This window comes from Carassius auratus, chromosome 35, assembly GCF_003368295.1.
Source record: "Carassius auratus strain Wakin chromosome 35, ASM336829v1, whole genome shotgun sequence".
In the NCBI taxonomy this organism is placed as follows: Eukaryota; Metazoa; Chordata; class Actinopteri; order Cypriniformes; family Cyprinidae; genus Carassius; species Carassius auratus.
The window spans coordinates 15,054,616-15,069,952 of record NC_039277.1 but is presented as its reverse complement, the minus strand read 5'-3'; the positions used below and the strand labels follow the sequence as shown (position 1 = coordinate 15,069,952).

Sequence of the window (15,337 nt, the reverse complement as noted above, 5' to 3'; positions counted from 1 at the left end):
CACACTTTGCATAGTTTTGTCATGTATTTAAATGTGGTAAGTTTAGTTAACAGTCAAATGAGCATCTTTGATCTTAATTCATTATTTGAGATCTACTTTGTGTGAGTGAATGTGAGCTTGAGAGGTTGGATTGGTTTTCTTGTGTCTTATTTGTGTGTTTTCAAGTTTGTCTTACCTGAGTTATTCTATGCATGCCAAAAAACTTTTTGTAGAGTGTAGATTTCATTAAAAACTTGTGCAATAAAACAGTTTCTGTTTTAAATTTCTTAAAACACAGTGACTAAAAAATGAAAATAACGAAGCAATTGTATTACTGAATCACATATCCACCTTGACTGAAGGTAAGAACATGATATGTCATGAACATTTCCAGCACATCATTAGTATTTTGTGCATCCTAAATGCACACAAATAAATTATATTTTGACAAATTAAAGCTAGATTAGAAAAGACGCACAACATTTACAACAACGGATAAATTTTAAGTTTTAGTGAAAATTACACTATGACTGAATTAAAATAAGAAAAAATATATATTTTTTAATCTAAATAAATATTTGTTATTCATTCAAAATAATTTAAATGAATTAATATAACATCAAATTTAAATTAAATATTGAAATTAATATTAAATATTTAAATTAAAAAATGGTTTTATTATTTTACGCGTAGTAATTTCTTTTTATTTTATGGACTAATGCATATGTAAAAAATCTAAGCATAATGCTTTTAGCAAAATTATATTTTTAACTTTTTAACAAAATATAATTGATAATTCAGATGCCGCTGTTCTGGAATCAGATTTTATTCGTTTCTGAAACGTGACCGTATATCGAACAGCTGCTCGGAGATCAGCAGTAGGTGGGCGGGACCATAGACATATAAATACCTAGACGCCTCATTGGCCGCTCGACCGCACGTCAACGTCGCCGCCATATTGGAGCGGGCAACTCTCATAACTCTCACATCAGGACAGAAGAAAACATACCTGACTTATCGACAGATTGGACACCTACAAACCGTCACACGATAATAAAAACAGACTCCGAAGTGCTGTTCTGAATCAACAGAGTCGCGAACAGGCTCCGAAGTCCCGATCTGTATGAACCGAGTCGCGAACAGGCTCCGAAGTCCCGATCTGAATCAACAGAGTCGCGAACAGGCTCCGAAGTGCCGATCTGAATCAACAGAGTCGCGAACAGGCTCCGAAGTGCCGATCTGAATCAATAGAGTCGCGAACAGGCTCCGAAGTGCCGATCTGAATCAACCGAGTCGCGAACAGGCTCCGAAGTGCCGATCTGAATCAACACAGTCGCGGACAGGCTCCGAAGTGCCGATCTGAATCAACCGAGACGCGAACAGGATCCGAAGTGCCGATCTGAATAAACCGAGTAGCGAACAGGCTCCGAAGTCCCGATCTGAATCAACAGAGTCGCGAACAGGCTCCGAAGTGCCGATCTGAAACAACCGAGTAGCGATCAGGCTCCGAAGTCCTGATCTGAATCAACAGAGTCGCGAACAGGCTCCGAAGTGCCGATCTGAATCAACCGAGTCGCGAACAGGCTCCGAAGTCCCGATCTGAATCAACAGAGTCGCGAACAGGCTCCGAAGTGCCGATCTGAAACAACCGAGTCGCGAACAGGCTCCGAAGTGCCGATCTGAATAAACCGAGTAGCGAACAGGCTCCGAAGTGCCGATCTGAATCAACCGAGTCGCGAACAGGCTCCGAAGTCCCGATCTGAATCAACCGAGTCGCGAACAGGCTCCGAAGTGCCGATCTGAATCAACCGAGTCGCGAACAGGCTCCGAAGTGCCGATCTGAATCAACCGAGTCGCGAACAGACTCCGAAGTGCCGATCTGAATCAACCGAGTCGCGAACATGCTCCGAAGTGCCGCCCAACATACATGGAAAAACAAACCACTGTTTCAAAATGTGTGTTTTCTGCATGAGTGTGTTTAATGTGCATTATAGAACAAAATGTCAAGCATCGTCAAGTATTTTACATTATTTTACTCATTAATTGAATAAAATAGAAAATCGGGGAATTAATGTTTAGTAGTCAGGTTTTGTCTTCACAAATAAACCACTTTATTCCAGAGAAAGGCAGAACTGAAAACTTAAATAAAATGTGTTTCTTGAGCTGAGATCGATTCAGAGGATTTTCTATTTATATATATATATATATATATATATATATATATATATATATATATATATATATATATATATATATATATATAGTCTTGCCCTCACTAACATGGCGGACGCGTTGACGTATCGTGGCAACGGCTCAAAGCGGCCAATGAGGTGTCATCCTCAGCCCACCGGAAGCGGAAGTCGCGGCAGCCGTGCCTCGCGCCGCTGCTGATGCGCTTAAACTTGTTGTATAATCACAACAACAACAGCAGCGTCTCACGATGCTCGAATGTAAAAATAACTGTTATATTGAGAAGATAAATGAGCTTTTAAACGACATCTACCTTGAAAAGGTCAGTGTAAACAACGGGTTTCATACATTTAAATACGTCTGACGGGTTAATTACGTGATTGAAAGAGAAGCTAGGGATTAGCCTTTTAGCATCCAGTCATTCACATGTGTATAACAAACGTTTCATATTCATTCAACCACAATTTTAATCAATTTATGATGCACTTTAGATATACATCTAAATGCATCTCAGAAATTTAAATCAAGAATATCTTAAGAGTGTTATATATAGAAATGTAATAGTGTCTATCAACACATTTCATTATTTAGAATCTAATTCTGATTTAAATAATGAATCTAAAAGGGCATGTATCATTTTATTTAGCATATAATGTCTGAATATTTTATGTAAGTCCTTTGTTTTGAGCTTAATCGAAAACTTCATATTCATATTCCTGTGTTTTTCTTTACTGTTTTTCTAGATATAACAGAAATGGCAGTGGACTGAAGTGAGACCGTTTCACATAGATCACTGAAGCACAATATTCCTCCCAAGAGACTGTAAAAGCAGGAAGGATTGGATATTTATGCTTATGCATAGTCCCATTCAGGGTTTTCTTAACCTTGATGTGTCCCGCTGAGATGTCTATAGTTGTTATTCAGTGGATATTCATCCTTTTGCTTCATGCATAAATTATAATTTTCCTTACATGCCCATGAAGGCTGTGTTTCAGCGTAGGCTTCTGAAATTGAAGCATATCAGAGGAGTCCAGCAGTCTGTGTTTAGGTAGTTTTGTCTCCTTTGAATCGTCCGGTCTCCACATTGTGGTCAAGATGGAGTCCTACCTCTTCCCTTTCGATAGCCTGATCTGTATGCTCCTGGGCATCTCCTTCACGGTGTGGTTCACCCTTCTTCTGGTGTTCATCATCGTACCTGCAATCTTCGGTGTGTCCTTTGGGATCCGCAGACTGTATATGAAGTCCCTCATCAAGCTTTTTGAGGTGAGTGAGTTGATCTTGAGTATATCTGTCATTTTACAGTAATTAAATTACTCAAGAATATCTGAAGCTGTGGAAAGTTAAAGCAGGTTTGATGCTCTGTCTGTGGTGCAGTGGTCTTGTAATATAAGTTGGAAGGTCATTCAGGTAGTCTTTCAGGTGTGTTTTTACTACTTTTGCAGACTCAGCACTCTTCCTGTTCACTATGGCTCAAAATAGAACACGATTGACCGAATTAGTCTGGAGGGTCTTGCTGTCATTTGACTTTGCCTCATTTTATCCTGTGCTGTCACACATTCTGTCATATTCAAAACTTTATGGACCACATGCATTGTTGCAGGACTCTGTTAGTTTGGGTCTTTTCAAAGTTGTTTGTAGAGGTGTGAATTTATGGGTGAGATTGTGAATACCAGGAATGCCAGTTTTAGAAATGTGTTTCCTCCAGTGGGTGTTAGTCTGTTTCATTAAGCACGAGATGAAAAGTCTTTTTGCTTCATAAAATCAACAAGCTGCCCTGTGTTTGAATTTGCAAAGATGGAAGTCTAAAAAAGTCACAAAATGTTAATTTACCACTGTGTACCTATCTGTGAAGGACCAGAACTAGAATATATCACTAGGTGCCATTGACACTGAATGCACTTTTGTGTTGACAAAGATGCGACGTGGGCAGTAGAATAGGAAAAAAATGCAGCAGTACTTTTATCTTGAACACTGCGTTTTTAGAATGCCTTTTTTATGCATGAGATGCTGCAAGAGAAGTGAGTGCAACAGTCAAACACGTCCATGTTTACATTGAAAAAACTATGGTGTTATATTTTCAATCATTTTGAATTACCTTGACTTTTTAAAATAATTTTCCTTGTATTATTCTGACCCGTATAAGACAAGTTTGTACAAGACGTGGTTGTAGTTCGTGCATCTTTTTTGCAAAGGTATTTAACAAGTGATTTGTTTAACATTTACATCATGCGGTTAACTTCATGTGTGGTGCACTTGAAAGAGAAATGTATTTACTTGAATCATGTTGTAGTTACGTTTTCAAGTTGACTAGTTAAAAATCGAAAATCAGGTCAAATGTTCTAAAAATAAAATCAAGATTAAAATTTTTTGGCCATATCGCCTAGCCCTAACTGGAATATTAGAGTAATGTATATATTTAAAATGTATTTTATTTATTTTTTACTTTGCTGAAATCCTATTGCATGTTTCCACACAGAAATGGAGAAACAGTGGCCTGTTCTTGATGCTTGAGGATTCTCATTTTGGAACTGACAACAAAGTATCAAAGATTTCACTTACTTTGGATAGCGTGACCCAAATCACTAGGTCTATTGCATGCTTTAATGCTTAAAAGGTTTGCCACCAATGCTCTGTAATTGAAATGCCTCAAGAATATATTTTTTAAATCACAATGTTTTTCTAAATTAAAATAAAATCCTTAACCGCCTAAATGTTTTTAATTTTTGTAATCATTTTTTTGCATAATGCATGCCAGTAAGAGCTCTGTGTGTGACCTAAAATAGATTCTGATGGCCTCCTATGGTGCCACTCTCCTCTCATCCATCTGGACTGATGTAGTCACTCGGTCCGACCCTCTCCGGACTCCCTAAGAAACTCCAGATGGCTTTTTTCCAGTGACTAACTTCTCCGTACTCTTCTGTCTGGTGACCCTGAACAGGATAGTGAGATTTAGTCTGACAAGCAGCTTGACTGTTCACTCTTTCCCTATCCTGACCTTCGCTTCCGCATCTCCCTGAGTCACAGCATCATCAGCGCCTGCGAGAGTCACTGTTTACTTTCACACAGTGCATGGACATCTTTCCACACTCGGTGCTCAGCTGCTGTCCTTGCTTGGCTAATCCACATTAATGATCCCTAAGGGAAAATTCAGATGCAGTAACAGCAACATCAGATGTTGTGTGTACACGTGTACATACATGTGCATGTATAGATAAACAAGGCTAAACATAGAAAACATTTACAGGGTTTCTGTGGGTCTTTAACAAGTCTTAAAAATAAATCTCACTCAGTATTTAGTTAAAATGCACTTTTTTGGAGCAATTGACTCAAAAGAATAAAATGTTCAAAACACATTCATTAAAAAAGCATAAAATCTGGATATTATTAGGATTTTGATTACACAAGTTTATCTGGCATTTAATACAACATTAACCCTTGTTGCTTTGTTGTGGGCCGTTAACGAAGCATTATATTTAACACATTAATTACAAAGACTATTTTTTACTTTTTCTTTAAACACATTATTTTCCTATCAGCAAAATACAGTATCGATCAACATATAAATTGTATGTATTGAAGTATTAGCGGTAATAAAATCTGGTATTCATGGTTTGTTTTGGGGCTCTATAAATTTGTTCATGGGCAACTCTATCACTTTAATCTTAAGAAAGGTTGTACATCTTAATTTAGTTTTTGAAACCTATGCAGAAACGCTGTTTTCAGTTTAGTATGATGCAGCATGTTTAAGACAGACAGGTTCTTTTAGCATATTCGTTTCAATCTACACTGATTCGTTTGGGTCAAGTGCTCCTAGAAACTGCGTTTTAAGTAAATATTTGGTTAAATGTTGTTTATTGCTTGTTTAAAATGGGTTTTAAAGGTTTCATTGTTAGTAATTGACAGATGTTTTGTGAATCATTGAAAAGAACTGGTTCAAATTAGGTCTGTGGAACTGTCAGTGGCTGAGCTCCAGGATCCAGTGAAGACGCATGGGTCAGCCGTTGTGTTCTCCTCCCTAGTGGTGTTTTGGGCGGCTGCCTGTGAATCTGTGGGATTGACTCACCAAAGGCTGTTTACGGCTTGAATGTTGTTTGTTTCCCCGTCCTCATGACAGCTGTATGAGCTCTCGTGGGGTCTGGAGTCCAGCCTGCCTTGGGGATATATAACATTGTGTTTACAAGAGGATGATTAAGTGATTCAATTAAGATGTCATGACTCATGTAATGTAATTCCATAAGGAACCGAGCATCCATCACCAGAACATGATGAAACGATTCAGTAAGTATTTGCTCCTTTAAATTGTGGAAATACCACAGTTAGAAAGATATTATTACTGTTTTGAGGCTTTTTAATGCGATACGACTGTGCACATGCCAGGATACTGTGCTGTACTATTACAACTTAATTTGTTGGACTATTTCTCGTTCTGCTTTCAGTGGGCGACCTTAAGAATGGAGAGAGGAGCCAAAGAGAAGAATCAGCATCTCTACAAACCCTACAGCAATGGTGAAACACTAAAAAGATCATTGCCACCAACATCATATCTTTAACATCATCATAACCCTGCTCTTTTGTTGTCCAGGGATCATTGCTAAAGAGCCAGTGTCCCTCGAACAGGAGATCCAGGAAATGAGGCGTGGTGGTGCGGAGCCTGAGTTTGACATGTCTGACATCTTCTATTTCTGCCGGCGAGGTGTGGAGAGCATCGTCGATGACGAGGTGACCAAACGCTTCACGGCAGAGGAGCTGGAGTCCTGGAACCTGCTGACCCGAAGCAACTACAACTTCCACCACATCAGCACCAGGCTCACGGCGCTCTGGGGGGTGGGAGTGCTCATCCGCTATGGGATTCTGCTCCCACTCAGGTGAGAGGAAGATCTGTGGATACTGCATGAATGCTTTGTTTTGCTGTAAGTCAGAGCCAGTCTGCAGATTTTGGAGTTGATAGATTTCACAAAACGTTGTGTATAATTTTTTCTTTTACTTTCATCCGGTTGGAGTATATCAAACATTTTAGTGTGTGTTTGTGTGTGATTCTCAGTTTAGTCTAAAATGCCCAGTTTTTCTCTGTAACTATTTACGAATTCATCAAGTATGTAATGCCTAGTGCAGTGGTTTTCAACCTGTAAGCCGTGATGGTATTGCAGGTGGGCTGCCAATTATTAAATGATATTGTTCATATATGTAAAAATGTCTGTCATAACACAATAACATAATTTCATATATATAATTAAGAAAAAATAAATATTAATCTGTAAGTATGCTTCCACTATTTGAGCTCGCTGATTGGTTTAAGAATAAACCGCCAATTTATCTTAAATATTTTTGCTGCATATGCTACAGAACAATAGCAGTTGTGCAAAGTGGTGCCAGCCCGAGTTATTTTCTGTTCATTTCCGGTTCATTCAATAAAGACAATTAACAATCTAGCTTCTGAGTACTACGTTATTAACCCAAGAATAGTTAAAAATAGGGGCCAGTTAATTTTTTTGCAGTGAGCCGTGCAAACATATGCGTTTGGTTGTGTGGGCCGCGAGTTGAAAAATGTTGGGAACCACTGGCCTAGGGTTTTAATATTTGGTCTGGAATATGTCTGAAACTAATGTGTAGTGTATTTCAGTGACAAATAGCCAAACCTTAAAATCAGATGCAAGTCAGCGGTTTTAAACTGTCGGCAATTTTAAACCATCAGCAGTTTTAAAGCTTTCTGGTGCCAAGTGCTAAGTGCTCAAGGTTAAACTGACACCTTATATTTTTATTTAAAAGAACTATGCTGGAGAAATGTGCCAGTCACCTGGGGCTGTTCGTAAGCTTCACTGTTTAGTCTAATGCAGACATAATATTTGTGCAGTGATTATGCTAAGCAGCGTCTTTATTAGATTTTGCTTTTAACATTTGCTGTTGTTGCTCTTAACAGGGTCACGCTTGCTTTCACCGGTGTCGGTCTTCTCGTGGTTCTGACATCAGTTGTTGGACTGTTTCCAAACGGAAGGTATGTCTGAAGCTGTTGTGTTGTGATTTCAAACATCACAGTAGACGTATGTCTGTCTGTCCTGTGATCCACCAGTCTGGCTCAATTGTGTGCTGTAAATAAATGTACTTGTGATCATTCTATTCATTAAAGAATCCTGAGAGATAAATGTTTCCACAAAAATATTACACATCAAGTGTTTTCAACATTGATAATAAGAAAAAAATATTTCTTTAGCACCAGATCAGCATATTATAAGGATTTCTGAAGCATCATGTCACACTGAAGTCTATAGTAATGATGCTGGAAAATCAGCTCTACATCACAAGAATAAATTGATCTCTTTTGGTATGTAAATGTGTATGTTAACACTGATGTCTGTGCTCTAATGTGCAGAATAAAGAATTATCTCAGTGACAAGGTTCATCTGATGTGTTACCGGATCTGTGTAAGAGCCCTCACGGCCATCATCACCTACCATGACAGGTACTGACACATAAACACTACCACATGGCAATATTAAACACTACTAGATGTATATGCCTGTTGTGTGGTTTTATTTTCCATATTTCTTAGTACTTCTACTTTTTTCTTTTGGCTTCAAGTGAGAATAAACCCAAAAACGGAGGAATCTGCGTGGCCAATCACACCTCACCTATCGATGTCATCATTCTGGCCAGTGACGGGTGCTACGCTATGGTAGTGTGATGTTTGTGTTGATATCGGTTCAGTGTTGATATTGAATGTAATATGCATTAACTCTGTCTCTCTGTGTGGATCAGGTGGGTCAGGTCCATGGTGGTCTGATGGGGGTCATTCAGAGGGCGATGGTCAAGGCCTGTCCTCACATCTGGTTTGAGAGGTCTGAAGTGAAGGACCGACACCTAGTGGCCAAACGGTAACATTGCATTTCTCTCACATGTATTTACCTCCTTCAATTTGCAGTCACGTTTTGAACATTTCTGTTAGTCACAAACGTATTACTTTTTAAAATATATATATATTTTTTTTAGATTGAGTGACCATGTTGCAGACGAAAGCAAACTGCCTATCCTCATATTCCCAGAGGGTAAGTGTTAGAACTCTTGCTTATTACCATTTCATACTGAAGTACATGTATGAAATATATGGCATAAATACACTTTTCTTTTTTTCTCTCTCTAAAGGAACTTGTATAAACAACACTTCAGTCATGATGTTCAAGAAGGGAAGCTTTGAGATCGGCTGCAAAGTTTACCCTGTGGCAATAAAAGTAAGAACAGACTATATATCCTGTCTTTGTTGTTGATAAAGTGTTTTTACATGACTTTGGCTGTTATTTTGGCAGTATGACCCTCGTTTTGGGGATGCGTTCTGGAACAGTAGCAAGTTTGGGATGGTGAACTACCTGCTGCACATGATGAGCAGCTGGGCCATTGTGTGTAGCGTCTGGTACCTTCCACCTATGAGCCGTATGGTGAGTGGTGAAGCTTTGAATGAGACGTAGGTTTCATTACCTGTTCATTCACTGCTGTTCAAAAGATTGGGGTCAATAAGATTTTATAAGAAAATATATATTCTATTCTTATTTTTACAGGAAGGGGAGGACGCTGTACAGTTTGCTAATAGGGTCAAAGCAGCCATCGCTAGAAAGGGAGGACTGGCAGACTTATTGTGGTGGGTTCCTCTTTAAAGAGTGTCAAACACACTAGTAAATAAAAGGATGTGCATTGAAATTTTAAAATGAAACGAAGCTCAAAGCTTTTGTGTTCTTGCATGTTTACAGGGATGGTGGTTTAAAACGAGGGAAAGTCAAAGAAGTTTTCAAGGAGGAGCAGCAGAAACTTTACAGCAAGGTTTTAGTGGGCAGCAGTGAAGACCGCAGTCGCTCGTGAAGGGACGCAGCTGTCTGCTTGACTTCACACGTGCTGCTCTGTGCTCACGGCGAGAGCCTGGAACCTCAGTGGATGCCGTGCGGCCCTACACTGGCCCCTTCCTGAACCTGCTCGAGCTGAACTGATGAAGTCATTGGGAGTTGATGGGGAAATGGTGCATCCGGACCCTCAGCTCACTGCTGCGCCTCAGGAGCTTTTGCATCATTGCACGATTGTCTCTGGCATTCAATTCTTGGTCTATGATTTCAATTTGGAGTGAGAGTTACATATGGCATATTTACACAGTCTGTTACAGTCTTGAATATTTGTTCTCTGATACTATAATGCATGATGTCCAAGGAGAAGAAAGAGTGGAAGAGTTTGAAGTAATTTATTTAAGCTTGGGGAAAAAAAAAAACAGGAAAAAGTGAAAGGATGGTGTGCGTAGAACTTTAGTGTTGGTAGAGCCATGAAGAATAACGTCCGTTATGTGTTTAGCTGCTCAACATTCATCTCCTCATGGCTGCCTCTATAATGTGCTCTTCGTTCTGTTTTATTTATTTATTTATTTTGTAAAATGTTTTTTAAACAATGTGACATCTACTTTTTAATTTGTACTTTTAGACATTTTTCAAACATTATCGAAATGTTAATACCTAACCATTTAGGAAAGAGTGCTGGCACTTTTTTGTGCCAGTTGTAAGATTAAATAGCAGCTGTGAGGAAAAAAAAAGTCAAACTGTGAGTTAAGTTGCAATTATTTAATAATTTTCATTATTTTATTATTTATTTTATTTATATTCTGTGTTGGGGGAAATACTTGTGAGTTGTAAATTTAGTAAAAAAAAAAAAAAAAGTTAATATCACGAGCGTTGTTTTTTTTCTGTAAAGAATGTTTTTTGGGGGGGTTGTGTAATATAAACTCGGAACTGCGAGAATAAAAGTCAGAATTTCAAGGTAAAACGTCGCATTTATTTATTTATAGTGGAATAAAAAAGAGGAGCGCTTTCAAAGAGATGTACCATTTTTTACTTGAACGGCGCGTTTTTAAAACTGACAAGACTTGAGAGAGCGCGAAAAGTAATGGTCTAACACTCGAGCCTAGAAAAACAGGAAACGAGTTCCGTCTGAACGTAATAACGTGACAAATAATGACTGTAATTATGTTTTATCCATGTACTGTCTGATACAGCGAGCGAGCGGCTATTGGTATGTTTACCAGGCAGCCACGAGCGTGCACTTACCACCTTCCCGCCTTAATAAGTGCGTCAGCACCCACCTAATTGGTTATTTTCAGTTTACAAAACGTACATTTATTTTGGTATTGCTTCTTACATTTATCTGTGGTCTTCTATTTACCAGAAGCTGCAATCGGCTGAGAACATCGTGTGCAGGTGTTCATAGATGCTGTTGACTCCACACACAGAGCCTCTATCTCTAACCTTCAGAGGACGTTCATAAATACACGACTGGCCGCTTAGCCTTACTAAACACAAACCAGTGTTGCTGTTCTGAAAGGGCATTCACATTGAAAGCTTGTGACAGACAGATGGCATTTCGAGTGAATTTGACAGGTCCACTCACATGGGGGTTTCGTAAGAAGGAAGAAACTTCTGGAGAACCCTGATTGTATTAAAGATGAGTAGAAGATATTTGGCATACATTTTCTTATGAACAAAATATAGAAAGTGTTTAGTATAAGATTGTCTTGATGCCTTTGGTTTATGGTGTGTTAAGGAGCTGTGAGGACTTATCGTAGTGTGTTTTGTCAGGTCTGTGAAGGTAACCAAACAGATGATGCTAGACTGCAGGTGAGGGACATTAAACTGATGGTCAGGACACTGGAGCTATGTTGAATATAGAGAGAGGCACACAATATATATTATAATATAACATAATATAATATCATATCATATAAAAAAAGACTGGTGCATGATGCTTTTTTTGCTGAAACCCTGAATAAGTTTATTATCTTACAGACTGCAAAAACTGTCAGCATACTGGGCTGCGGTCACCTTTATCCAAGACTTCCTGTTAATTTGGTTAATAATTCAAACAGTTAACTGACCAGCTCTTTGTGAACATAATATTAATGTTTAATGTTGCCACAGTAAAGGCCCATTCAGTTTGTTTGAATAAGACTAGTAAAAACAATCCTGTTTTGTGTGTTGAAACTTCCTGCTGTTCTCTTCAACCCAGGACCCCTCCGTCTGGCCAAAGCAAACCCATGAGTCGGGACAGGGCCAGTCCAAGAGGTTAGTTCACCAGAACCACACTGAGATGTCTTCAAACAACTTCACGTTTCTCATCCTTCATGTGTTTGAGAGCCCCACTGGAGAGAAACTACAGCCCAAGCAGCTGAAGCAACACCATATGTGGAAACATTCAGTAGTAATTCTACATTGTAGTGATGTTTGGCTTGAATTCAAGTTTATACATTTAGCTTAATATCATAAAATGGACAACCTAATGTTTAAGTCTTTTCAAGGTTTTGCTGCCATCTTGTGGTCCAGTAAAAAAAACACACAAAAAAACAAGCCTAATCTGAAGAAATATTTTATAATTTAATCCCTTGTTTTATTGGCAGTGACATTTAAGTATTATTGATATAGACATATTTTTTATTTATTTTTATAAATTGCTTACTCTGTTTTTTTAAGTTTTACATTTTAGTTTTAGTAATTTTTTTAACTTCAGTTTTAAACAACATTGATAAATTGAGAACTAGATAAATAAAAGTTATATTATTTCAGTTAATTTTTATTTATTTGATGGTTTAAGCTTTAGTTTAAAAATATCAAAAATATCATTTTTTTGGTTGCAGGAGTACACTAAAACTCTTCATCTGACAGTATCCAAACAGTGGCATGCAAATTACAGTCTGCCAAGAAAAAGTAATAACAGTATCATGTTTAGAATACTAATGTACTATTTTCTGCATAGCTCACTTTGTAGGCATACTATAAAAATTTAAATAAAAAATCCATAGTCTGTAGTGGTTCACATAGTAGTTTTCTAAATGGTATGATAAAATGTAATATATTCCTGTGATATTAAAGCTGTATTTTCATCATCATTACTCCAGTTTCCAGTGTCACATGATTATGCTGAATATTGAATATGCTGAATTGGTGCTCAAGAAGCTTTACTCACTTTTATGAATGTTACAGTTATTTAATATATGTAAGTTGTATAGTGATATTTAATATTAATGTCTTAGTGGAAATCTTGATACATTTTTTTTCAGGACACAAAGAACAGCATGCATTTGAAATCAAAACATATGTAACATTATAAATGTTTTTATCCGTTTAATTTAATTCGAGCATAGCCCATGCTATTTTCTCTCATTCTCTTGTATCAGGGTAAGTTTTAATGATCTAGTTTGGATCTACAGGCCTGCTGACCCTGAAGAGCTGATGAGAATCAGAAGACCAGTTCAACCTCAGCCATCCAGACTTTCAGAATATTACAAGAGGGACTAGAACCTGACGGTTTCATTTCACCGTTATCACCGTTATCACTTTTATATTCATTCATGCATTCAAATCCCTAAAATAAATGAATTGTACAGGAACGCCACTGCCATCTGGAGCAGTCCAGTATAGTGCACTTGTGAGAGATGTGGTTACATCGTGTAAGAACCCTTCAAAAAAAAAAAAAAAAAAAAAAAAAATATATATATATATATAACATTTTTATTTTCATTTTAGTTAAATGTTTATTCATTTTATTGTGTGTTTTTGAAACTTTTTTGTATTCTATATATGTATATATATTTTGTATTGCATTTCAGTTTTAATTAAATTAGTATATAAAGTTAAAATGGGAAATTTGCCTTGCCAACTAGGTGAAATTTTAATTTTTTAAAATATTTTATTCCAGTTAATGTTTATTTTATTTCAAGTAACAAAAATATTTTTCTATAATATAACTATAATAGCATTGGTTTTCATTAAGTGTATTTCATGGTCATGTTTTTTAATGATGCTCATAAAAATACAATTCCTTTAAAACTTTTATAATAATTGCAAACATATAATTCACCTAAAATTTCTGTCTTATTTTACTCGATGCAATACAAAAGTACAAATTATCCCTCTAATAAATGAAAGTTGATGATGATCAGGATTATCAAAAAGATAGAAGCACCATAAAAGCATAATAAACAGTACTGAAACCTTTTGATAGCTTTATGTGAATAAAACACTGAAATATAAGGAATATTTAAAAAAAATCCTGCCCAAAAATAAAATTTCTGTCATTATTCATGTATAAGGTCATTTAAAAACAGCATGTAACTTTCTTTCTTCTATGGAACACAAATGAAGATATATTTTAAAGAATGTTGGTAACAAAACAGAAAAGTGTTGGTTCCTATGGACTTTCCTAGTATTTTTTTGTCCATACTATGGAAGTCAATGGGACCTCAAACCATTTTTTGTACACCAACATTCTTCAATATATCTTGTGCAGAATGAATTTAAGATTTTTGGCAGTTATTTCTTTATAGTCCTCTCTAGAGGGCAGTGTTTTCTCATGTTTCACTATTGCATTGCAATAATTGAAAACCTACAGTTTGTGACTGAGCTGTAGCTGCATGATGAAATTATGCTTTCAGTTAATGTCTGGCATTTTGCGGAAGAGATGACATCACTGGAATGCATCCCACAGCTATAACGCAGGAAAAAAAAGAGTATTCCATAACATAATGTAGATGTCTTTTTTTATTTTACTGTTGTGGCATGAATAGCAATTCACCTGAGTAGCCTGCAGTCTGACCTAATTGTATTATGTAAAGGAATACAGTGACAGAGAGTTGTTAAAGGGATGTGCCCTGTTGACTTCCACTCCCCATGCAGAACTATGAAGGCCTCGAATGACAGGTTTCAGGAACAATACAAACTCACATTATCCTCATGAAGGAACATGGTGCTTGTTCACATCATATTTATTATTAAAACCCTAAATGACAATGGAGATTCATCATTAATGAATGATGGTGACTTTGTGTTAATGCCTGGTGTTTTGTTTACCTGACTGTGGAAAAACAGATTGATTCACAATAATGAATTATGAAACAAGTCAAATTTATTTATATTGCACTTTATATAATACAGATTGTTTCAAAGCAGATTCACAGTAATAAACAGGTGTTTATTCATTTAACGACTTCAATTTCAGCTTTAAATTGGAGACAGTGGTATGATTCCGACAAGCAAACTTTTTGTTTTTGTCTAATCGGCCTCTATTTTAGGTCATTTTACATATTTTTAATAAAATGGTTGGCAGTGTTTGTTTCAAGTATCTTACATTCCTCATTTCTGTTGGTTTGCTTTATATT

The 15,337-nt window shown here is 37.0% G+C and overlaps 1 protein-coding gene across 5 annotated transcripts; it reads left to right on the top strand.

Annotated features, from left to right (window-relative positions):
* Positions 1 to 2,340: 2,340 nt before the first annotated feature.
* gpat4 (glycerol-3-phosphate acyltransferase 4) lies at positions 2,341 to 13,063 on the top strand. Of its 5 annotated transcripts, XR_003277400.1 has the most exons (15): positions 2,341 to 2,491; positions 2,913 to 3,432; positions 6,606 to 6,675; positions 6,752 to 7,034; positions 8,087 to 8,161; positions 8,537 to 8,626; positions 8,746 to 8,839; positions 8,923 to 9,038; positions 9,154 to 9,209; positions 9,307 to 9,392; positions 9,468 to 9,596; positions 9,717 to 9,796; positions 9,906 to 10,269; positions 11,356 to 11,804; positions 12,193 to 13,063. XR_003277400.1 is itself a non-coding variant. In XM_026220169.1 (13 exons), exons 2-13 carry the CDS (start codon positions 3,265 to 3,267, stop codon positions 10,012 to 10,014), a joined length of 1,356 nt encoding a protein of 451 aa, XP_026075954.1. In that variant the 5' UTR covers positions 2,341 to 2,491; positions 2,913 to 3,264; the 3' UTR covers positions 10,015 to 10,956. The 5 variants fall into 5 exon arrangements, 4 of the variants coding, with proteins under 4 accessions (XP_026075954.1, XP_026075956.1, XP_026075957.1 ...); XM_026220169.1 differs by lacking the exons at positions 11,356 to 11,804; positions 12,193 to 13,063 and having other exon boundaries at positions 9,906 to 10,956; XM_026220171.1 differs by lacking the exons at positions 2,341 to 2,491; positions 11,356 to 11,804; positions 12,193 to 13,063 and adding an exon at positions 4,646 to 4,783 and having other exon boundaries at positions 3,293 to 3,432; positions 4,953 to 6,675; positions 9,906 to 10,956.
* The last annotated feature ends 2,274 nt before the right edge of the window (positions 13,064 to 15,337 follow it).